Genomic DNA, 26,113 nt, shown 5'->3' with positions numbered 1-26,113 from the left:
ATTCTCTGCACTGCTGGGCTTTTAATTCACGGTCCGTTTTGAGCTAAATTCTTTGTTGTTTTTAAATTGTGTTTATTGCTCCTCACATACCTTAGTCGCCTTCCTAGGGGTTCTCCCTTCTGCTAGGAGCCGATTGGGGCTCGGTCTGGCTGCGGGAGTGATCCTCGGGCGCAGTTGAACGGGCGCCATATTGCGAGGAGACGCAGGTTGGCGGGCTAGTGTTCCTGACATACTCTCTCAGCTCTATTTAATGAACTTCCCCTCCCGTCCGCGCAGCGGGCGTGTCGATGGCGCGCCGGAGGCACCCCAGACGCAAGCCCGTCTGTGCCCGTCCGTACCCGCCCGGGCCTACGGCCAGAATCTATGCCCGTTTCTGCAAGTGGTCGTATTAGCTACTCACGGAGGGATCTTCTCTCACTCAGACCAATAAAGAACCTGGATTGTCATTACCTGCATAAGCCGGAAGATTTATATACCCTTTGTAGTCTCTGCAGCTCCACTCTGCAGGGAAAGAAACATGATACTCCAGTTACCACCCATTATGGAATGGTGTGGCTCACTGGTTAGAGGCGGCAGACCCGGAAGCAGAGGACGGCCCGGGACCAGGGTTCAATTCCCGACGCGGCAGGGTCGTGGAGCAGGGTCAGCGGATTCGATAATTCTCGCCTCGGTGCCTACTCTAACCAGGGATCACACTCGGCAACTCTGGGCATTAGCTTGCCTCATCTCCACAACGGCCCCCCACATACGCAGGGGATGCCTGGTTTCACCTTGGAGATACCCAGTAGGGACCATCTCACAGGGAAAGCCAGGACGGGTTCCCCAGCGGTCTACAGCGCGGAGATACCCCATGTGGGGTGATTCATGCGCTTTACTAGACACCATTACATTACATTACATTACATTTGCGCATGGCTCTCTTGAACTGTAGGTCCCTCCCGAAACACTCCCTTGAGATTAATTTAATGTTACAAGACCTCAATTTAGACATCTTGTTCCTTATGGAAACGTGGTTAACATCTAACTCAGAAGCTGATATCGTATGTGCGCTCCCCTCGGGGTTCCTGATCCACTTTCAGAACAGGCACACTGGTATAGGGGGCGGTGTGGCTATACTATATAGAGACCAATTTGTCTGCAGGGCAAAGGATAGCGGCATCTCTGACTGTGAAAGCTGCCACTTCTCCCTACTAGTATCTCCCACCATATCCTTCGTGGGCCTGCTCGTGTATCGCCCCCCGGTGGCTCTAGCCACTTTGTGAGTTCTCTAGTGGAAACAGTGACTGTTCTGGCCTCGTCTACTCCCAATTTTACCATACTGGGAGACCTTAATTTGCACTTTAATGATCCCCAGGATAAAGTAGCGGTAGATCTCCAGCTTGATCTTAGATCTTTCGAGCTGGGTCTAGTTAATACGGGTGCCACGCATAATAAAGGCCATCTCCTTGACACGTTCTTTTCCAACAACCTGTCATTTGATCCCAGCCCCCCCCCCTCCCTCTCCCCTGGTCCGATCACTTTGTGGTCCCCTTCATTTGGCAAGTTGGGACCGAAACGCCGCAAACCCCCAGTGTACGTATTTTAGAGAGGGCCTGGTCCAAGCTCTCTGTTGAAAACTGGACACATAAACTTGAAAAATCCATCCCTCCTTATGATTCGGATCCCGTGGTAGCAGACCAAAATTTCAAGAATTGGCTTGTTGGCTCACTTGATCTAGTTCTGCCTAAGAAAAGAATGGAGAAAAAGAAGGGGAGAGTATATTCTGCCTCCTGGTATACGCCCGAGCTTAGAGTCCTAAGGAAAGGCTGTAAAAAGCTCGAGCGTATCAGGAGGAAAGACTGGGACAGGTCTAACAAAGATGCATATCGTGCAGCTATTAGAGCGTACAAAGTCACTCTCCGAAATGCTAAGACAGTATTCTTTGAAGAAAGGATTAGAAGTTCCTCTAATTCCACCAGAGAAACCTTTCAGATTGTCAAAGAATTACTGAAAGTGCCTGATTCTCCCCTGGCTCCAGATATTTCAGGAGCTAAATGTAATGAATTGGCAAACTATTTTGATTCTAAAATTCAAAACATTTTAATTACTCTGCCTCGTTCTGATTGCGCAGCAGATGTCTGCAGCCGGCCCTCAGTTCCTGGCCCTCAGCTTGTTGCGTTTTACCGAGTCTCAGTGGAAGAATTCCTAAAAGTTTTGGCAGCTATGAAAAGTGGCTCTCCTAATGATCCGATTCCTATGCGGATCCTGAAACGGATTGCCACCACCATTGCTACTCCGGCAACTGATCTAATCAATGCTTCTCTTGCTCAAGGCATTGTCCCGCTCAGTTGGAAAGGAGCCATTGTAAAGGCCCTTTTGAAAAAAACGCAGCTCGACCTGTTGGAAGTGGCCAATTTTCGGCCAATCTCACTACTTCCAGGACTCAGTAAGATCACAGAAAAAATGGTGAATCATCAACTTTCCCACTTTTTGGAATCAAATGAGCTATTGCGGAGTTCTCAGCCAGGTTTCCGTCCAGGCCAGGGCACTGACACTGCCCTCCTCTCAGTCATCGAGGAGGCGAGGTGCATCTTGGATTCGGGAGGATCGGTGGCAGTGATCCTCCTGGATCAAAAGTGCAGCCTTTGACACGGTTAATCACCGTGTCTTAATTCAGCGCCTATCCGACGTTGGAGTTGCGGGGTCTGCCTTGGCCTGGCTAACATCGTTCCTGGTTAATTGCACCTTCCAAGTTTGGGAAGGCAACTCACGATCTGCCTTAATCCCCCTTCAGTGTGGCGTACCTCAGGGCTCGTCCCTGAGTCCCACATTGTTCAATGTGTACATGTCCCCCCTGGAGGATGTGGTGGCCCAGTTTGGGATTAAAATAGTGAGTTATGCAGACGACACTCAAATTGTCGTCTCACTTTCCCAAGTGGACCAATGTCCTGATAGTCTTCACTCTTGCCTGTCGAAAATACATGCCTGGATGAGTGAGTCTTCCCTCAAATTACACGGGTCCAAAACAGAAATTATGCTGTTAGGGCATAAGGTGACTTCTATACCTGCCGCCATTTGGCCTACCTGTCTGGGAGAACTTCCCTGCCCAAAAAACGAGATCAAAAGTTTAGGTGTTTGGCTGGAACAGGATCTCTCGTTCAAAACCCAAGCAAAAAAAACAGCGGGAGTCTGTTTCGATTTACTCCGTTCAGCTCGTAAAGTCCTTACTCTCCTCCCTCTGCTCTCAAGGAAGCTGTTAATCCAAGGACTTATTCTGTCCAGATTGGATTACAGCAATGCCCTCTTCTTGGGTGCCCCTGAAGCCACAGTCAACAAACTGCAACAGATCCAGAATGCCGCAGCCAGGTTGCTTACTGGCACCTTGGCCAGGGCTTCAGCTAAACCGGCACTCAAATCGCTCCACTGGCTCCCTATCCGTGAAAGGATAAAGTTTAAATCCTTGTGTATCGCCCACAAACTTCTACAAGGTAAGGGACCTTCTATTTTGAAGAGTTTAGTCCTGCCTTACAAGGCCAATAGGTCCCTGCGCTCCGATCATGAGTGTCCGGCCAGAATTCCGAGTGTAAAGAAAGCACGCACAGGAGGCCGCCGATTCTCTGTGAACGCAGCTACTCTGTGGAATGCTCTTCCCCGGAAGCTGCGGGCCAAACCTTGTCATGTTTCGGAAGCTCTTGAAAACTTTCCTCTTCCCCCAGTGATCCGTGCCTCCTATTTCCCTCGTGTGAGTGTGGCTCTTTTATTTATTTTTTTAGCGCTGGGATGCCTCCGGGTAACCATGCGCTTTATAAATCTGATTACATTACATTACATTACATTACTTCAACAGTAAATGCTGCACCCACATATCACTACAGTGCATTGTATTGGGATTTATGTTTGCTGTAACCACATTGAGAGTTCAGTGTGTCTTGGGTTTATTGTAATGATTGGCATAGTCTCTACTTCTGTTTAATCACCCTATCACTAATCAGCAGCTCCATTTCATATTTGTTTCTCATAGTCTGCCAGCTTAAATCTCTTCTTTTTCCCTGGATACATAAGCACTAAAACCTTCAAAAAAGTCATCAGTAATAATCTGCTACTGATTTAACATAGCCTTCGACTTTGATGTTAACAACATGGAGCTCCCAATGACTATCCTCCCTACACTGCAAACGTCAGAATCCTCATGAACAAAGATTGCAAAGAACTTTGGTGTGATTGTGTAATGCATTGTGGGGCAAGATCGTCTTTGGCACAAGATTACACACATCTGTTTTTATTTAATGATTGTCACTTCTAAATGCAAGGGGAGTTTTGCAGGGTTGCAGGGTGAAAATGCAGAGCACGAAAATATCTTTAATAGAAGAGATACTCATCTTATGAAACATTGCTCGTTTCTTGGTCTTTTATATTTGTTTTGCATTTTGGCTTAACCCTTTTACTGTTCATTTTGTGTAGCACTCCTGATACAAACTGAGGAATGCACTGCTTGGCAATCAAGTAGGCATAGTTTCCACCAATCTGAGTGGGAGTTTAAAGCATGTTAGTCTAAATGGGGGCCTAGGCAGGAATCCCAGTTTACACTGAAAGATGCCAGGGTGTAATTTTCTGATACTAGATCATTCCAAGTATATCAATGATTTTGTTACATCCTTGTTGGAGTTATGTTTGTAAATGATTCGGTGCTTGATATACTAACCACTCCCTTTACACCATACCTCAGCACTGTTGTGTGGTGGAGTTAGGTGCCTATTTGCACCGGAAATGTTTATAATCATTGCTTGCAATGGAAAACTCATGGGACAGTAGTGACTTGTTGGTCTTATATGTGTAGTATGGTGCAGACAATCTTTTAAGTGGTGTGCAGGGGATTCCTTGCTAATAGATATCCACTTGAGTTAGGAGGCTTTTGATTGTTGGGCATCATGGATGCATTGTGATTTCTTAAATTTAAATATATAGGAACCTCATTAACGTGTTGTGGGATACCTCCACTAAACACATGCATATTAATCCTTATACTTCTTAATTCTGCTCACATGTGTTTTTAGTTTTAAATACCTTGTAGTAGTTTGCAAATAAGTTGACCCAGTCCACATATGCTATTACAACTGATTACTGCATCTTATGAGAACTGGGGAATGGTTTGTGATTGGTTTACCTGCCAAAATATGTAATACCTCACAGTGCAGCTCAATAGAAACTGGGGACTCGATTTAGAGTTTGGACAGGGAACTCTGTAGTAAATGTAACAGAGTAAGTATCCTGTCCACCAAACCGTTGTCAGCCCACTCAGTTATGAGTTTGGCGAACCATTAGTTTTTGAATGGCAGCTCACTTGATTGCTTCAACTTTGGAAGACTTACTTAGGCAATCTAGGGAGTAAGGGCTGTTGGAGTAAATACATCAGTCTGCCCACCCTATTTAGATGGGATTATCTGCTGGCCTTTTTTTCAGTCCGTCAGAAAAAAAGGACAAATCCTTTTCAGAAAAAGGATTATTTGTATTTTTTTGGGGAATTAGTTTCTGAAAAACAAACATTTTTGGTTTACAGTTGCCTAAAAGATGGTGGATGTGCATAAGACTTTCAGTGCCTTCACAGGAGCCTCTGTGACAGCAACTCCAGTAAATTTAGAGAGATGACTACAGGCCAGCCGTAGTCTCTAAATATGGCGGGCCTATATCCATCATGGTGACAGATGTAAAGCCCTCTACCACCCTGACAGAGAGAGTAAAAATCATGATACACTATATCAGACACTGAGGACATCATTATGATGCCGGACGGTTGGACAGCCGCCTTCCACCACGTCTGTCTGAGCACCACTCAACAGGCAGGCGGCGATCCGACCTCCCAATTTGAATGTGACAATCAAGTGGCGGTCGGAAAATGGTATATTTACATGACGGCTATTGCTGCAGCCCAGGAAAAGGCCTGCAGAGCAAGCTCCAGTGTAAACGGAGCACTATCTGAACATTGAAGCCCCAGGTGCCTGGCACATGGTGCATGGATGTGTGCAAGGGTGCCACATGTGCTCCCAGAGCCACTTTACAGCGACCCACCTGGGACGAGGGCTGTGTTTGGGCCCCCCAAAATCCGTTTCCAACAGCCTTTTCATGGGAGTCAGAATGCCATGAAAAAACTGTTGGAAAGGGAGATCGTAATCCCGACGGCGTCCTCTGCCTCGGAACTGTCTCCATTCAGGACTACGATTCTGACCGCTACTCTGTCTGGATCAGTAGATCCTGATGGAGGCAGCGGTCTTCCCCCGACCTTTACGGTCCAACTGCCTGCATTGTAATGCGGCGGTGGACCGATGGCATGTCTGTCAGGCAGACCGCCACCGACGGCTTGTCTGTGGTGGTCCACCAACATCATAATAAGACTCTTTTCTGTTTTTTGCTACTTAGGTGCATTAAAGTGTCAGTGCAACAATCTTTCCATATCTAAAAACAGAAGAAAATTTTTATTGTTTGTAGCCACGTCATTGGCATTCAGATGCAGCCCGCACCAGTGTCTGTCAGATGTGGTGGTGGAGAGTGGAGAATTAAAGGCCGTAGGGTCTGTAAGCCAAGATTGATGGGGCATTAAATCCAGAGAGTTGCTTATTCATATACATTCATTAAGGTTATAAATGTTTTTGTTATTATGTCCTAGGGCTTAAAAAGCTGAAGGTGGCTAGAAGTCTTCAGACAGCTAGGAGAGCCCAAGTTTTACACTCTGTACATGTGTGTGTCTGATTGATTGCTAAATATTACAAATCACAGCACATATAGAATGGGACCACTTTCTTCGCTTCATAGTTACCTGTTAATCCCATATGAGTCATTAGGTATAAATCTGTTTATTGATACAGAGAAGCAGAGCAGCCTTGAAGATCGAACACAAGATTTCATTAGTCCACCAGGAACTGATGCTGGATGTGAATCCGCTCAGAAGAAAATTGATGTGACCTGCAAACAGTCTTCATACTCCTATCAGCAGATCAACTGTCTAGACAGTGTTATCAGGTAAGCAGCATAACATTTTAAAAGATTATTTTTTGTTTGTTTGAATCTTGAGACTTTTCTGGAAGTCCTACTTTGTATCTATACTGTTTGGATTTAAGTTACAGATCAAAGTGATTTGCCCTATAACCATTTTTTTTGTAATCAAGGGGGCTGCTCCTGTAGCCAAGCTAGACAAAATTGTCCCTCTCTTCTTGTGAGTTGTCTTGGCTTTACCTCTGCGTCTCTGTGGAGGTAGCTTGCTCAAGGTCTTATCTGTAGATTTATCCAATTCCTCCTCTGTGTCATACTCACAGTCCTCAGAGGAGAGGTGTTCCTCAGTCAATTCCAAAGTTTGTTCGAACCAAAATTACCCACTGGGCACGTAGCAAGACTGTTACTCTCTTCTAATGTGCCTCTGCCTTTGTCTGTTGGGTCTTCCATCCTCGAAAATATAGCTGCAGTCTTGGGAATATAGTCTGAGGTAGCATCTGATAATGACTTAGCAATGTTTAATGATTGGGGCCTCCCATTTACCATCCCGTTTGCCACCTTTATCCCTGCTGTTGTCTCTGGGCTTTCTAGTATCTCCCGGGTCTCGCTGTCTTCAGTAAGGGTAGGAGATATAGCGAATTGAGCAGATAGAACAGAGTCATCATCATGATTTATATTAGCCATTATCATAGTATTTTGAAAACATACTAATGCTCCATCTCCCCCTGAAGCCGCCCCGGCTTTAGCACTTTCATTGATGTCTGCACCTTTTTGTGTCGTTTTTCCATAAAAGTCCGCTAAGAAAGTGGATTGAGGCTAAGGGGTTAGTCAAGAGTATGACTTTACGGCTCTCTGGGAGCAGTCCTACAGATAATGAGATACTGCAAGTCCCCGAAATAGGGTCTTATATGACGCAAACCCCCAGTCATGTACCTAACGAGCAGATTACAGGAGGAAAAGATCTCCTATTAATTGCTTCCTCGTCTGATCTACCGATATCTGTGGGTATTGATACTGACCTAAACAAATGTCCTGCTGAAAATATGAATACAAATTCAACGGAAGAGATCAGGCTGGGAAACACTGGTCACCCACAATTAGACACTATACTAAAACTCTTGATTAATCAGAGGGTAGAATCGGAGGCACACTATCAGCAACTGAAAAGTGACAATGTAAGATTGCAAACCTCCATAACTGATATAGCCTCCATACTAAAGGGCGTTACACAGGAGATAATAGAGCTCCAACAACGCACAGTCTTGGTGGAAGAAAGAACACAACGGTTAGATGCCACTGTGGGGCGCCACGATACAGAACTAATCCAACTCCAGGGGAAATTCGAGGACCTGGAAAATCGTCAGAGAAGATCCAACCTCAAACTCTATGGAATCCCGGAAGGGCTAGAGGGGTCCGACCCGAGGGCCTTTCTGGTGAGACTGTTGCCTCGTGCTTTCCCGGATCTCTCAGACTGGGACTGGGACTCCCAAGTGCAAAGAGCACATCGACTTCCACTTGGTAAAAAACGCCAGAATAGTAAATTTCCACATCCACTCTTGATGCAGTTTGGTAACTTTCTGCTCCGACAAGCTGTGTGGCAAAAAGCTAAACCTAACACTCCAATAACTATTGACAATCTTACCATTTTCGCTCGGTCAGATCTTAGCAAAGCCTCGATGGATAAGAGATGGGAAATGCGTAAATTAATCGATCCAATCAATAAATTGGGAGGCTTAGCATATCTGCAAGAACCCGCCCGACTAAAAGTGACTATGAATGGGCGCACAAATTTCTTTAGCGAAGTACGGGAAGCACAGGCATTTTTAGCCAGTGTCAACAAGAGTAAAGATTGAAAAGAAAGAGAGGGGGTTTATATATATTTTTTTTTTCTGCATGATTGAAGTAAGGGAGGTACAGTCATATCCAGCCTGTGGTAACAGGAGTAAAGACTAAAGGAAATAGAGGAGATCTTTAACCCTTTTTGCACAAGAGATATAGAAACTTCAGATAGATATAACATTTAAAAACAATTTTTTTTTTTCTCTTCTATTTCACAATATTTAGTCATCAGTCATCAGTGTTGATGAAGCAATATTATTAGCTGACACCGCGGGGGGAGGAGGGAGGGACCCTTGGCTCACTGCCGCAGGTGCTGCCTCATCAACGGCAGCAGTAGGTAACGGGGGGGAGGGGGGGAGGCCTTCGCAGTTTGGGGAGGGTGTGGGAGATGTGGGAAAGTGGAGGGAGGGTTGGGGAAAAAAGGAAAAAAAATATTTTCAACCTGGTAGAAAGACTCGATGAGAGATTTATGTTTGTAAAATGTATTCTTTACTCGGAACTACACAAAATAATGCTGATTATAGACATCACTTTTTATATTAGAGATGCATAATATTAGATGCTTGGCATGGAATGTCTCAGGGTTAAACAACAAGCGTAAGAGGCACTTAGTTGCTGAAAAACTAAGTTTATATAATCCCCACTTAGTATTCTTGTCAGAAACCCATATTATAGACAAAGATAAGAAATTGCTAAGCCAACTGGGTTTTGAGATGATAATTAACTCGCCAGTTGCTTCCCCTATAAGAGGGGTCGCTATACTAAAAGACAAAAGGTTTAAGGTAGAAATAACTAAAACACAAGCTGATAAATGGGGCAGGTGGGCAATTACCCAACTTTGTTTTAACAATGTGAAGCTTGTAGCATGTGTTGTATATGGTCCTAACAAAGAAGATCCTAGAGTTTTCGAACAGCTAAATATAGCTTTACTAGACTGGGAGGGAGAAGTAATAATTATGGGTGATTTTAATTGCATTTTGAACTGCCAGACGGATACAACACGCCCGGGTAATTACAAACGAATGCCCAAAACTAGAACATCTATCTTAGATCTATGTAAGCTACATAATGTTAGAGATGTATGGAGCTCGCTATACTCAAACTCTCCAGGCTATACATACTACTCAGCCCCCCACAGGTTATGTTCACGTCTAGACATGGCTTTTATATCAGACTCACTGATGAGATTCACAACAATGGTAATATATCCACGTATAACATCTGATCACAATCCCATTATGATTGAATTTACTACCTCTTTGAATCGTAAACCTCCAAGAGCTTTCACATTTCCCAGGAATCTAATATCGAATACGATTTTCATTTCGCAACTAAAACAACATATTACAGAATTTTTGACTTTTAATAGAAACACTGCTTCATGCTTAACAGTATGGGATACATGTAAAGCCAGTATCCGAGGGTTTACACAAACCTTTGTCTTGAAACAGAATCATGAAAGAAACAAACATAATTTAGCCCTGACCTCTGATATTGCTGCTGAGGAGACAAAACTTGTAGAAGCTCTAAGAGATAACCTATCCATTCTGGGTATCAGTGCAAACCTTAGTCAACTAAAACGTAAGACCAAAGAAACTCTTTTAAAGAAAAGGAGTGCACAGATCCATAAATATAAATTTTCACAATACGAGGGTGGTGACAAAATCGGAAACATTTTAGCATTTAAAGTAGCAGAGGATAGAGCGGAGTCTATGATTTCTCAAATTCTGGGGGTCGATAATAAAAGATACAATCAGCCAGATGATATAATTCAACAATTTGCTAAATATTATGACATTTTGTATACACCGGAGCATATGCCTAGCGACTATACAATCGAGAATTATTTAAAAGAAAATCTAACGAATAAGATAACAATAAACGAAGCAGAGGAACTGGCTTTAGAAATAACTAGTGAAGAACTAAAGGAGGCTATAAAATCACTGCCATTAGGAAAAGCCGCTGGTGAGGATACTATCCCTCTGGAAATTTATAAATCATGCTTGGACGAGCTAATACCTTTCCTTCTAGAAGTAATCATTTATATTGGCAGAACAGGGTCAGCCCCCCGTTCTTGGAATAAAGCAAAAATCATTTTTTTTCATAAAAAGGGTAAACCTAAAGAGGAGATCGGTTCATATAGACCGATCTCCTTGATTAACGTTGACGCAAAGATCTTTGCAAAATGTTTGGCTAGAAGACTTGCACCACTAATGCCTAAAATTGTAAATACGCAGCAACACGGGTTTATAACAGGGAGGGATACATCAGCCCATGTTAACACGGCAATAACAGCGTTTGACATAGCAGAGGTAGAGACTACTCCCCTTGCTATGATAATGCTTGACGCCGAAAAGGCATTTGATCGGGTGGGGTGGGACTATTTATGGCATATAATGGGATTAATGGGGTTCGGTGGAAAATTCTTAAAAGGGATTCGGGCACTCTATGATAATCCAATAGCATATACTAGTTACGGTGGTCTCACATCACATTGTTTTTCAATCAGGAGGGGCACACGTCAAGGGTGTCCCCTATCACCTTTATTATTTGCCCTCTCATTGGAACCGTTCTTAAAAGCTCTGGATACTCAGCCAGGGATAATACCCTTTAAGACTGGTAGGCAAAGTTTAAAAATCACTGCGTATGCGGATGACATCGCTATCTACTCGACCGAAGCAACTGACTCTCTAAGAGCCATCAATTTTGAAGCATCCAAATTCGGCAATGTATCAGGCTACAAATTAAATGCTCATAAAACCCAAATAATAGCTAATTCCGTCCCTCCTCAACCAGTGTCTGAAATATGTAAGATCGCGACATATCTCGGAGTTAAAATCACCTCAAACATTAAAGAACTTAGTACCATCAACTATAATAATTTAATGAAAACAACTATTACGAACTTAAAAAAATGGCTCCGACTTCCACTAAATCCAATTGGTAGGATAAATCTGATAAAAATGAAAATTATACCTAAATACTTATATTTATTTAGATCAATCCCTTTGGCACAGAATAGGCTTTTTTTTAAACAATTAGATAGGATCTTCTGTAACTTTATCTGGGGATACAAGAAGGCTAGGAGGTCGCTAAAGATGTTGAAAAACCAAATCGGATCTGGCGGTCTTAACTTTCCCGACATGAAATTATACTTTTGGGCCTCTTTTGTAAGACGTATGCGATCATTACTGAATGCAGAGGACTTGCTTTTCTACCATCATTTATCATTAAAGGGAGATTCTAAACAATTTCTACTCCGTATTACAGACCCCAACTACTACAAAAGGGTTAAATTCAAGACCGCACGGGACATAGTAAGAATATGGAAGGATATACTTACCCACTGTAAAACTACTATATTTCATTCTCAATTAACTTTGTGGGACAATCCTGGGCTCCCTAGTATATTCAGCGATGGGGAATCTCGTAGGTGGCAATTGAAAGGAATTATGGTTTTGGGTGACTTATATAACTCCCAAGGCATAATGGATTTTCTTACTTTAAAACAACTATATGGATTGTCCGATATACACAAGTTTAAATACATGCAAATATACGACTTTCTCGTGCGGAAGAATAGAATTAACACTTTGTCGAGTGGGGGTATTTGGGACCTCTTAAACTCTAAAAAAGAGAAATCAATAATCAGATCGGCATACAAATTCTTTACAGGTTTAAGATCTGATGATAATGATGCACTAGCTAATAAATGGAATCTAAAACTTGGAACTAATCTAACAGGAAAACAAATAAGTAAATCTTACACTAATATTCATTATTATGTAAGATCATCTAGCTTACGACTACAACAATATAGAACTACATACATGTTATACTATACCCCAGAAACATTTTCTAAAAGGTCCTCAAACAACAGCATGGGAGAGAAAACCAAATGTCCGAAATGTGATGAGCATGCGGCAGATCTCGTTCATATGCTGTTTTCATGTCCAAAACTTGGGAAATTCTGGGAAGAAGTGGGAAAAATTCTAGCTGCAAAAAACATTCTCAGCTCACCAATAACAGCCCCTATGGTAATACTAGGCCCACATTTGACAAATCAACCACATCATATACTTTTATCAATTTTATTTTCCTGTGCCAAATTAACTCTAGCCAGGGCCTGGATTAACCCTAATCCACCTAACGCACTGGAATGGTGGTACTTGGTCAATGAAATTAAAACTATGGAGTGTACGTTGGCAGAATTTAGGGGTGTCCGATCGTTAAAGAAATCTGAGAAAATCTGGGGGAACTTAGAATTGAATTGACATATGCAAGATTACTATTTGTGTATCTGAGTTTTTTGATTCTTGTCTAGTAATTTTACTTAATAACGTGAAAAATGATCTAAAAAAAAACACAAAAAAAAACAAAGTGATTTGCCCGTTTTGTCTTATGAACAGATATTCAAATACTTGTTTTAGACTTTAACATTATTATAACATCCTTAGATATATATCAGCTTTTTTGTGAAAGAAATTGGTGCTCCATACATCACCTTTTGCTTACAAAATGGCAGTATTCCGTGGAGAATATTTTAAATTGATGTAAAGGTCATAATATCACTAAAGAAAAAGTTAGTAAACTTAGGGTGTGTAAAAGATGGCAGCTGGGCACCAAACTGTCAGTGCCATCACAGTAGTCTCTGCGATGGCGGCTTCTGTAAACACAGAGAGGTCACCTCTGGCTGGCAGTAATGTCTAAATGTGGTGGGCCTTAGTCACTCACCAGGGTGTCAGGGGTAATGTCCTCAACCACCCTGACTGAGAGCATAAAGATCGCATATATTAAATCAGACCCCAAGTGTTTTTCATGAGTAGGTGCAGAACAGTGTCAATGCAACAGTGTTTCCATATCTAAATACAGTAAAACATTTTTATTGTGTGCAGGCTAACTTTGTATTTGTGCAGTTTACATTTAGGTTACTACTTTATTGTGATCTCCCCAATTTGTCTTCTGAACAGGAATTCAAGTACCCTTTTGCATACAAAATAGCAGTATACCATGTAGAGTATTTTAAATTGATTCAAAAGCGAATGAATCACCATAAACAAGCTAGTAAACTTAGGTTGGTATAGAATCTGAAATAGTTCTCTTTGGGTCTGAAAAAATGCATTCCCGTGATAATTTCATGAATAAAATGTGTGCAAAAAAGTATATTACAGTACAATTTATAACCTTATGAAATGAGTGTCAGGCATCCTCAAAAGTCAGTAAAACTATATCTACACAGCCAAGTGACAAAAACCATCAACCTTATTGGCAACAGAAAGTACACAATATATATAATCCTAAATCATGTGGAAAAGTATAAAGAATCAAGCTATGCAAAATAGTCTAATACGATTTTGAAAGCTTTACACTGAGACACAAATTTAAAAACTTTGTCTAACTAGCCATAGGTTTAGTAAGTTTCTAACAATGCAAATGACATCTGACAAATGTCAATCATTGTCTAGAGCCCAGTTTGCTAATTAACGGGCCACTTCTACAGTCTGTGGATGTCTTTAGTGGCACTATCCATTTCTTTCATTGTAAGGCATAAAGAGGTCAAAGAAACATAGTAAAACTCAGATTCCTCGACTGCAACACCAACATTGTGAGGAGTGAAAAATAGCATCATATCTTTCCACTCTCTCTTTGATGCAACTCGGCAGAGCAACTTTGGTTGATGTCGGGCATTCCAAAACATTTAAGTAAATTTCCACCTAGGTGTGTAAGTCGAGGTAAGGTTTTGTATGAATTTCAGACCTATTCCCTCCTGAGGTTTATAGACCAATGCTTAGGAGTTTGAATTTGGTCTTCTTTGCCTCCAGGGGCCAGAAAAGATCTTTCAATGCTGGTGTAATGAGGTCTGCTTTTTATGGGGAAATGGACCAGATATGACCTGCATAGTCATTTTGGGGTGATGTGAGAGAAGATTCAGAAAAAAAGGAACACGGTTGAAAAGATTAAATACATACATGTATTGTACATATTCCTTGGCAGTAGGGCCAAAATAAGGAGTTTTATTGGTTTTAGTTAGATCAGCAGATTGAGCTGGAGAATTTAGTCAGCTTCTACCAAGGCAGTGACTTAATTTTAATGAAGAAAGTTCACCAGATGTGGTATACTGGGGAGTAATTTAACACCATAGTTTTACTAGGAGGGCATTTTGAATTGTACAGCAGGGCAGACCCAGACACTTAGGCCCGTATTATAATTGCACCACTTATTGGTGCCTCCCAGGTGCAAATTGAGTACCTGATAAATAAAGATGGCAAGGGGTTCGATATGTGCACACTATTACGCTTTGCACACCTTGGAATTGGTGCATGTCCTAATTCGAAGTGTGCATACAGCGTAAGTGTACTATTTATACACCTGCTTTTCTACATATTTTAACTGGTGCAAATGGCACTTGTAAGAAACCCCAACATGAATGACTTGTGGACCTTTGTAAACCTGGGTCAATCACAAATCTGAGTTTGTGTCCCAATTAGGATGAGCACTCCAATAGAAATTAGGGCTTAAATGGCCCTAAGAGCAATTGAGTAATTAAAACGATTTGAACTGTTATGTTATGTTACTGGGTGTTTATAAAGCGCACGGCTACTCCCAAGAGTGTCCCGGCGCTAGAAGGACCCCCTAACAGACCGGTGCACACAGCGGCGTGTAGACCTCATTCTGATGTTGGAGAAGCCAGGTTTTTAGATATCTCCTGAAACTAAGGAGATCCTGTGCAGGCTGTTCCATTACTGAGAGGCCATCACCTGAAAGTAGCGCCCCCCATGTGAGCACAAGAGAATTTTGGAACAGTCATCAGCCACTGGGTCGAGGATCTCAAAGTTCTGAGTGGGGCGTAGTGCTGAATTCTATTCCTAATATAAGGAGCCCCCATGTTATGGAAGGCCTTAAAGGTCAGTACTAGGGCTTTGAGGTTTATCCTTTTTCGCACCAGGAGCCAGTGCAGGGACTTCAGGTGGGGGTTATGTGTGTCCTGGGGCCTACCATTAGTATTACTCTAGCTGCCGCATTTTGTACGACCAGCAGGCGGCTCAATAGGTCGTCTAGGAGGCCCAAGTACAGAACATTGACATAATCCAGCCTAGATGTAATCAGGGCCTGTACCACTGGTTTCCTATGTGAGACTGGAAGTAGCGGAAGGAAGTTCCTCAACATTTTCAGTAACCCAAAGCACATGCCGGCCACTGTTTGGATCTGGGACTTCATAGACATGTCAGCATCCAGTTTCACCCCAAGGTCTTTCACGGTGGTTACTGGACTTGCTGGGGAGGATATGTTCTGAGGCCACCATTGGTGCCATTCCTCGCCTGGGTTATGGCCAAAAAACTAAAATTCTGACTTTTCTGTATTGCATAGTGGTTGATTTTGTCTGAAACTGATTGTGTTATAATCTTCTTTGTCCTTCTTCCTCTGTTTTCCTTTCGGAATTCTGCAGATATTTAGAGGGTTGCAGCTTGCCCGTGAAGAGGAAATCCGAGTTAATGTCAAATACTACTCCACCCCTTGCTGAGTTTAAGAAGCAGAGCAGATCAGATGTCACCACAAAACGATGTCGAGGTATTTACATTATTTTCAAGTCTGCTTCTTTTAAGCATATGAACAGTGTTTGAGAAGGTGTTAGGATTCTCTGTTTCCAATTTATTGTGGTAAATAATCCAATTGATTTATTGAAATATTTTTTTTGTTTTGTAATTTTATATTAGAAATTAAAGAAGAACATATCAATATAAGTAACACACAGTATAACAAACTCACATGACCTGTTGTCATTACAGATACCTGTGTGTAATTAAAAGAAGAAATTACTCAGAGTAAGGGGAGGGAGTTGAGTGTATAGCAGAAAGAGGGATCAAAAGACAAGAGGAAGGGAGGAGAAGGAGGAGGATAAGGAGGGGGAGAGGATGGATTACATATCAAGGTCGGATAGGTAGACGATGTTCCATGGTGTAGATAGTGTGGCGGAAATCCCCATATTGGGGTCTGTGGGAAACAATAAAGTGGTTTGGGGGGATTGAATACAGTCAGTGGAAGGGGATTCTCCGTCCATCCGAAGATGCCATACATTGATGGAGTAGGGTGAAGTTGTAGATAGTCCCAGAAGTGTGGGGGTAGACAGATGTGCTATAGGACTAGATTGGGTAAGGAGCACGCTGTGCGTAGTGTCCAGCACCACTCAGCATATAAAGTTGCAGGGTGAGTCAGTACTACTGAAAGATGAGTGAGGTGATGAACCTCCTTACCAGGAGGGGAAATAGGTTAGGGAAGGGGGGATAGGGTAGGGGAAGAAGAAGAAAAGTGGGGGGAGGGGGAGAGGAAGGGAAGGGGGAAAGCTGATGGAGGGGGAGGGAGGATGGTAAGGGAGAGGAAGGGAAATCTACTTTTCGAATATTAACTGTGCTGTTAGAGTTTTATGGGAAAATTGACCAGATATAACCTGCATAGTCGCCTAGGGGTGAGATGAAAGAAAGATTTGAAATAAAAGGAACAAATACAGTTACTGGATGTTTCACGTGTTCTTTGGAAATTATTTATAACATCTTAAAAAATGTGAATTCATTTGTTTGGGTGTTAACTTTTATTATATGCTAGGGGAAAATTGTTACCCAAGAACTCTGTTTCAAAATATATATAAAAACAACTTCCAGTTTCCTCATTGTTAAATGATAAAAATGTTTTAGGAAATTATATTCAATATACCAGTAATGGTTCCTCTTTTAGGTGTCTTTAGCCCAGTTCATTGGATTATATACACCTCCATATACAACTTGCAGTTCATGTAATGGAGTAACAGTTCTTAAAAACAAATTTATAGATATTTTCCCTCAGGAAACTACTTGCTGTTCCGACAGAACGTCTACTCACACGACTCTACAGACACATCATGGTTCCCAAGCATTAGTCAAATCCACAATACAGTACATTTCTTCAGGTATGGATCGTAGCAGATGCACCATGTCACAATCTTTCCTTTTAACTTTCAGACAATGCTGTAGTGGCATGATAATAACCTGAATAGTTTAGTACATCTCATGTTCCCATTTCAACTTATGCAGTTTGACAATGTCATAGCTTTGGTGTTTCACCAGAACCTATTTCTCAAGGGGATCTCTCATCCAAGTTCCAAGAAAGGACTCAAACTTATTCACCCAGGCCTCAAGGCTAGCTCTTTTATATGTCCTTGCAGGGATACAACATACTGTTGCTATTTATGCAATTGCCCACTTCACCACATCAGCTTTCCATGACATAACTGATGGAGCCTTGGTCGTTTTCCAACACATAGCCAATTTACCCTTGCAAGTGTAACCATCAAGAGTATTATCCCACTCCTTTACTTTATTTTGCTGCCATGTAGGAAGACCCCTAACAGGCACATTTACAGAGTGTTATCTATTGGAGATTCTAATGGTCTGGTCATATTGTTTACTGCATTAAGCCAGTGCGCCAATCCCACACCATGTGATCAAATCAAACATTCTCTAAAGAGATCTGGGGCACAACTCTGGCCAGGGCCAAACATTCCTTTCACCCTTAGTGGTGTGCGGTATATCCTTAATAAGAAGTAAAACTAAATTAATTTGAATTTTTTGTTTCTGTACATGTTGGAAATGTACTCTGTTGCACTGTTCTTCATTTCCTCAAGTAGGTATTTACCTATTGCTTCTTTCCAACGCGTTTGCAATTCCGAGAGTGATGGTTTAAATGTCTCAGTCATATGACTTTACAATTATGATATGATCTTACTACCCACACCCAGTGTAAGTATGGTCTATAGTATCTTATCTGTAGGTGGTTCCCTTGACCATGATGGACAGTAACCTGAAGGCCAGAAATGTCCCTGGTGGCATTACAAACCGCTCTTATAAGTCCCTGAAATATCTCGCCACCTCTTCTGAGTACACATTACCTCACATAAGTAGGTCTCCCATATTTCAAGAGCTAAATCCAAATGAGTATCTGACCAGTACTGTAGACATCTAATAGGCATCCCTGAATTATAGCTTGGGCCCTAGCCCCCCAGTCCAATTTATTGTTTCCAACATTCTTTCACTAACTTAGAGTGGTCTTGGGCCTCCTGTTCTCTTCAAGCAAGATATTGTTAGGTTGATCATATGCCTCAATCCAGATGCTTGTATAGCCTTGTCCTCCCTTGGCTAGTGATCTACAGGAATCAGGTTTATTAAAGAGATCCACTAAGCAAATCTACTCCCAATGGGATTTTACATATCTCAACCATGGAATCTCCATTGCATTGTTTAAGTTCACGCTGTCCATAAGGATTAATTTATTCAAGCCTAGCTCCTCCAAATAGAATGGCAAAACATTATTGGGGCCCTCTTAATCCTGATGGTTATATACAAGGTTCACAGTCCAGAATGGATGATATATTTCCACCCTTTGGATACTCTGAATATTATATATTCCTCAGACCCCAGCATCATATGAGGCCACCTCCACACTTTAACTCTCGTATATGATGAGGAGTTTCCTAATTGCCTTAAAACTCAGTTTCTATATAAAGGAAAATATTCCAATCATGGATTTCTCCATCAACACCATCCGCGCTAAGCGTTTTCCCGCTGTGCGCTAAAGATTCGCGAAACCCGCGGTTCATGACGAGCTCAGCTCGTCATGAGCGTACGACAGGCGTACCTCATGACGCGCTGAGCTTGTCATGAGCGTCGAAGGGGTTAAGGCACACATATTTGCTACCATAGGGACCAGGAATTATTACGGTCAGAGAGTATCTCCAGATAAGAAAAGGTAGGGGATTCACTCAATGTATACCCTTCTGTGTGAAGTAAAAGACAACAGGAGTATAACCCATAGACCAGGTTGAGATCTGGGTAAGTAAGCGTAATTTACAACAATGTCTCAACCGGATTCAATGAGGTAGGCAGATACATTTGAATGTACACGACATTACAAGGTAGCAGCAAAAAGGGGAGACTCCCGGTAGTCTTTCAAAAGTGCTCATGGCATCATATATTTAAAATCACAGATTATACAAAACAGTTATAACAGCACTGTGAGCATAAATTGCGAAGGCAACCCTAATGGACTTTGTGCACGTTATGCTTGTAATGTATTGAGTGACGGCGCAAGTGACAAGTGAAAAACACAGCGAGAGATGCAAGGTGACAAGGTGATGAAAAATTATGTACAAGGATCAATGGTTCAATAGATTAAGTCTTTTCAGTGTTTAGACAAGATGTATAACTTTTTATGAACCAAAGTTGAATGTGCACCGTGAGTTGCGCTGTAAGATCGGTCAACTGCGTTTCGATCCTATTTAGTCAGGATCATCTTCAGGACTGGGTTGTCAAATCTGTCCACCGCAATGGGGTGAGAGGACGTTGGTGGCAGGGTCGGATCCCGGAGAGGGTACCTTAGTAGAGAAGGAATTAGTCAAGGAATAAATCCAGAGGCCGCAGGAACGCTGACATTAGGTCCTGGCCGCCACGGTCGTATGCGGTCTCTGCCGATAATTCGAGGCATTTTGGAAATCAAAACTGCATCATCTGCATAGAGTAGAATAGGGAGAGGGTTTGAGCCAATATTCGCCTAATATTTTCTGTGTCCCTCGCATGAGTGCTTAACACTGATTCCACCTTGTTCATAGATAGGGAGAACAGGAAGGGGCCAAAATCCATCCTTTCATAACCCCTCTTCTGATGTTAAAACTGACTGTATATTCACCATTCCTACCAAAACACACTCGGGCGGTAATGTTGGAATGCAGCTGCCTGATAAAGGTGATGATACGTGCCTAAACCCCTAAATCTCCATGATTTTCCAAAGGGTTGAGTGCGAAACATATTCAAAAGCTGGTGAAAAATGCACAGAGGATAAGTATAGTTTACCCTTTTTGGATGCTGTGTATTTCCCAATGATGATGCTTAAATTCATATATCAAACACAAGGGGTCCAGCATACATGCCTCTAGGTAATATGTATGAGAACAAAGGTATGCAGTTCCTATAAACTAATGAAGGGAAGAGTGGAGGACTGGTCGATATAGATTGATGTCCAAAAGTGGGAGGGGGTGTCTCCCACTTTAGGAACTGGGGCCCTCACATACCCGGCTGGGTGTCATGCTTCATCATAGCACATGTTCCTCATCAGGCTGGTGCTGCAATGCCTGACAGGCACCCTATGAGGGGCTCTTTGTTGGGGATCTTTTATTCCCAAGCTGTAAGGTGCAGTGCAAGTATAGGGCCTTTTGGTGTAGATGTGTGTCCAGCAGCTTAAATTCAGACATTAGTTGACTGTGCTCAACCCTTTTTTCAATCCAAATTGTGTGTCGATTCATATATCATTAGTGGTTGCCCAGTCTTCTAGTCTATTAAGTAATATACATCCCATGACCTTTGGGGTAGCGTCCACCAGTGATATGGGCCAATAGTTTTGTTGTAGAAATTTGTTGCCTTTTTTATAAACGGAAATTATGGTTGAAGTTTTCCATGAGGCGGGGGTACTTGTCAGGACGCTGGCATTATAAACTTTCATAAACACAGGGGTCCATATGTCTTGCTGCTCACGAAACATAACCAAAGGAGTTCTGTCTGGGCCTGGGGCCTTCCCTTTACTGCTTTCATCCAAGGCACTATTTAGGTCATGCAGGCTAACAGGCTGAAAAGTGTGCTGTAGTTGTTTGGCTCTTTTGTCACTTGGGTTCCCAGGCTATGTTGTGTATCTTGTTCAGTGCTCGTGGTAGGGTGAATGTAATAAATGATGGTAAAATGATTGACCCATGCCTCCTCTGCAATATATACCTCTGTTAAAGGTTCATGGCGCTCCCTAAAATAGTTGTTGTTAATCACCTTCCAAAAGGATCTACTATCCTTAAGAGCACTGGCCTGGACCTAGGCCTCCCATGCTGCGTCGTACACTCTGAGTTGAACCAACCCCTCGCTTGGGCATGCGCCACCTGTGACCTAGGGTTCGAAGCTTGTTTTACACATGAGGTGATGGCTCAAAAAGAGGACATTATCTGAAGTGGATCAGACTCTGGGTCTAGGCATACCTTCACCTCAGTCATAGTATGGTGTAAAATGGTTGGGAGGAACAATGAGTGATCTACTTTCTCCCATTTAATTGAATAACCGTTTTTTGTAACCAAGATGTGGTTTATAAGGCATAGGGTGCAGAGTGTTTTATAATGCTTTAACAATTCATGTCGTTTTTTGAAATCTATTTTCGTGAATTTAAAATGTCTTACCTCTTTTATTGAATGTAATTTTTCTTTGTGTATACAGTGATATATTTTGGAATATTATGAAAATGCTTAATGAGTAGGAAGTAGGGTTTACACAGTGAAATTCAGTGAAGAGATTTTAAAATGTGTTTAAAAAATGTTTTATTTATATTATGTTATTGATTTTTAAAAATATTTTAAAAATATTTGATGTATTGTTTTAAATGCATTGATATTTGCTTCAAATTTCAATAATGTGATTGATTAATAATTTATAATGTATAATATTATAAAGATATTTATATTTAGCCCTTGCTCCAGACACACCCTAGGGTGGCGGAGCCATCATTGGGGAAGGCAGACACAGCCCTATTCAGGTGCAGGTGCTACTCCTCTCACCACTCCAAATGCAGAGCAGGCCAATTCAGCCTTGCCCAAGTACTGTAAAGTATTTGCATTTTTTATTGCTTCATTATATATTTATTTAATTTGGAAATTATTGTAATTTCAATTACATTTTACACTTTTATGTCTATTTCATTACATGAATTAAGTGCTCATGATAATTTATTAAAATGTTTATTTTTATTACATTTGTGTTATCATTTTTCGTTTGTTCTATTATAGCTTATATAAATAATTTATGTGTATAAGTGTTTTACAATTTGATTTATATATTTATAATTTGTAAGGTTAAAAGTGCTTCAATATGTTTACAAATATGTATTGCATTTTAGGGGAAATATTTAAATTAGATTTGATAAAGTTTACCTATTCCACCAAAAGGGTTTATTTTGGAGCAAGAATAGTAAATCAAATCCCCCACAATCCGGTAAAATGCGCTCCGAATCGTCGTACGGAGAGTTTTTTCCCCATACGAATCGTACCCGTAGACGTCCCATACGTACGACGAAGTACGATCCGTACCAGGTGCCAAACTCCGTACGAGTCGTACAGGACTCCGTACGACTCAGATCTCCGTACGAGTTTCACTCGGAACCGGCTGTACGCGACATCACTACGGTTCGCGGCTGGTTTTTACGACCCAGCAAGTACGATTCGTGTCGGGTACGCGCCGTACGACCCTTTTCCTACGGGAGCCGAAAACAGTCGTAAACGCAGAGTTCGCGCCGAAACAGGTACGGAACGCCCCCCCTGGGTACGGCACGTACCCCCCATGATCGCAGGGGTTCGCGCCGTACCCCTGTGATCATGCGGGGTATGTGCCGTACACCCAGCGTACATGGGGTATGCACCGTACCCCATGTACGGTGGGTGTACGGCACGTACCCCATGTACGCTGGGTGTACGGCACGTACCCCGCGTGATCACAGGGGTACGGTGCGTACCCCTGCGATCATGGGGGGTACGCGCCATACGGTGTGTAGGTGATCGTGCGCTTTTCCGTACGAATCGACGTGTACCGTACGAATCGCGCCCGGGTTGGCCGATCGGAATCGTCCGGTCGTACGGCGTCCGTACGAGTCGTACGGAAACGGCTCCGGATACGAATCGTACGGACGGGGATTTTACCGGATCGGAATCGACCCCATAGTCTAGCAATTTCTCCAATGTGGCTTAGATTTGAGTGAGAATAGTAAATACACACCATCAAAGTCCAAGACTTAACCCAACGTTGCTTAGGTTGGAGTTGGAATAGTAAATGTTCACCCCTCAAACTCCAGCTCTTTGCTCTTCAACATTTTTAATTTACATTGTTGTATTTTGAATACTTCAGACTGATACTGTTTTGTAACTTACTTTTTATTTGTTACACATTCATAACATGTACAGTTGTGTATTTCCTATATTTTTCATACATTTTGTATGAATTTTCATTTCAGCATATATTGTCATACATTTTTTGACATAATTATCATGCACAAACTTTGTTATCAGCATAAACATTTTTAACAAATATTAACTTTCTTTTTAATATATTGTTTCAGCATATGTTGAAAATTAAAAAATGTTGATTTTTGTACATAAATGTATTTTTTACATAGGGGTCGATTCCGATTGGGGAAACTAATCCGTACGACGATTCGAATTTGTAGCCGTTCCCGTACGAATCGTACAAATCCGTCCGAATCGCGTAGTACAATCCGTAGGAAAATAATATGTCCGAATCTTTGCGAACTGTACGAAAACCAAGGTAAAATCTGTACAACACAGGACCCTCACTGTGAACCGTGCGAATCGTAAACATGCTGTACGACACGACAAGTCAAGTCAAAACACACTTTATTCGATTAATAAAAATCATAAAAGTATACTATACAAATAAATAATGCCAGAATTACATCAATACAATAAAAACAATTTAAAAGCAACTTTGCATAAAAAACATCAATTCATTATTATTTCTTCTTAAGAACACATTCTTATGGCATCATTATATTATTTTCGCCAGTCTAATCTTCCTGCTTCTAATGGATGCTACGAAGAAATTAGCAACGCCAAACATGATCACAGGGGATTCCATTAGTTGTAGATAGAGCAGTGCTGGCTTAATTTGAAGGTAGCCCTTATCTTTTAAAAGTGGGAGAATAAACGTTTTCCTGCCACTAGTGTAAAAGGAGAAAAAAATAAAAAGTGCATTATATCTTGAGGTGAATGGCCATCACATTTACATGGTACTGCTTCCTCTGGCCTACTCCAACCCATAGGATCAGACAGTAAGAAATGGATTTGATTAAAACGAAATTTTGTGATCAACCAACGATGGAATGGGACCGTTATGGTACTGAGATATGGTTGGATAGATAGAGACACGATCAGTAGGAAATGGGCCCTAATGGTAGGTTTGTTTAGTTGCACATATTCCCGCTCCTGGTCTCTAAGTTTCTTGAAATTAGACTTAACCCAATTGATGTCACCCTTTACCAGCCCATCTGGATTAGTAAAAATCTCAGGGCATACCAATTCCATAGCGGTTTTCTTAATAAAAGATAGCCACTGGATTTCCTTTGATTTCTCCAATTTCATGCAATCTCTTAAAATCTCATGGTTCAGGGTGAGTTTAGGGTTCAACCATGTTTTTATCCATTATAAGATGGGGGCTAAGCTTATGATGTCTGTAATATAGCCCATCCCTTGCTCTTGATGGACCGAAAAAGTAGCTGTTGCTTGGGGGAGAGCTAGGAGGGCACGGAGGAATTTATTTCCCTCCGTCTGGATAGGCTTATGTTGTTTATACCTCCAAATGCCAGCCCCATATCTTGCAATAGCAATAGACTTAGCTTTATAAATGGATAAGATTGCTTCGCATGGTTTCCCTCCTAACCGTTTAGCGAAACCTAGGATGGGGGCAGAAGATCTTTTAACCGCATTTACTTTAGATGTAATTTGGGGGCCCCAGGTACCCCTGTCGTCAAACACGACCCCCAAGTACGTAAAAACTTTCACCCTGGAGATCGCACATTCATTTCACAAAAACGTTTTGGAGCTATATTTATTAGAACCCAGTGTCATAACATTTGATTTGCCAGTATTAATGACCAAGTCTAAAGATTTCATAAATTCCCCGAAGGAGTATAACAATCTTTGAAGGCCAAGGGGGGTCCGTGCCAGCAGAACGGCATCGTCCGCGTATAGGAGTACAGGGATGTTCGTTCCTCCCATACGCGGAATGTCAAGAGATGCCTTTACCAATGAATCTTCCAGTGAATTGATGTATAAGGTAAAGAGCATAGGGGCCAAAATGCACCCTTAGCGCACTCCTCTCCCAGACCTAAACCTAGCCGTGCACTTCTCCTCCTGTGTCATTCTTATGGATGCATAGAGGTCCCTGTGGAGTTCAGCCATGAAATACACCAGTGCACGGTCCAACCCCAGGTCCAGTAGTAAGGTCCACAGCCTTGACCTATTAACTAGGTCAAAGGCTGTGGACAGGTCCATGAAACCCAAATAAACTGAACCTTTGGCTGCCCCCGTATATTTATTTATAATTAGATGCAGATTGAGGCACTGGTCTTCCGTGCCTCTGCCGGCTCGAAACCCATACGACACGACAAGTACGATCCGGACCGAGAACGCGATTTGTACGGAAAACATCGTATGAGCAATTCGTACGGAGAGCCACACATTCACATACGCACC

General features: G+C 42.0%; 1 protein-coding gene across 1 annotated transcript in view; it reads left to right on the top strand.

The window, feature by feature from the left end:
• The window catches only part of LOC144792911 (period circadian protein homolog 2-like), a 385,755-nt gene that overhangs the window by 242,386 nt on the left and 117,256 nt on the right, over window positions 1-26,113 (top strand). The window contains exons 15-16 of the mRNA XM_078668113.1: window positions 6,840-6,993; window positions 16,250-16,371. Of these exons, the coding sequence (XP_078524239.1) occupies window positions 6,840-6,993; window positions 16,250-16,371 (276 nt within the window). The remainder of the gene's footprint in view (window positions 1-6,839; window positions 6,994-16,249; window positions 16,372-26,113) is intronic.

This window comes from Lissotriton helveticus, chromosome 11 (genome assembly GCF_964261635.1).
Source record: "Lissotriton helveticus chromosome 11, aLisHel1.1, whole genome shotgun sequence".
In the NCBI taxonomy this organism is placed as follows: Eukaryota; Metazoa; Chordata; class Amphibia; order Caudata; family Salamandridae; genus Lissotriton; species Lissotriton helveticus.
This window is presented reverse-complemented; position numbering and strand designations above follow the sequence as displayed.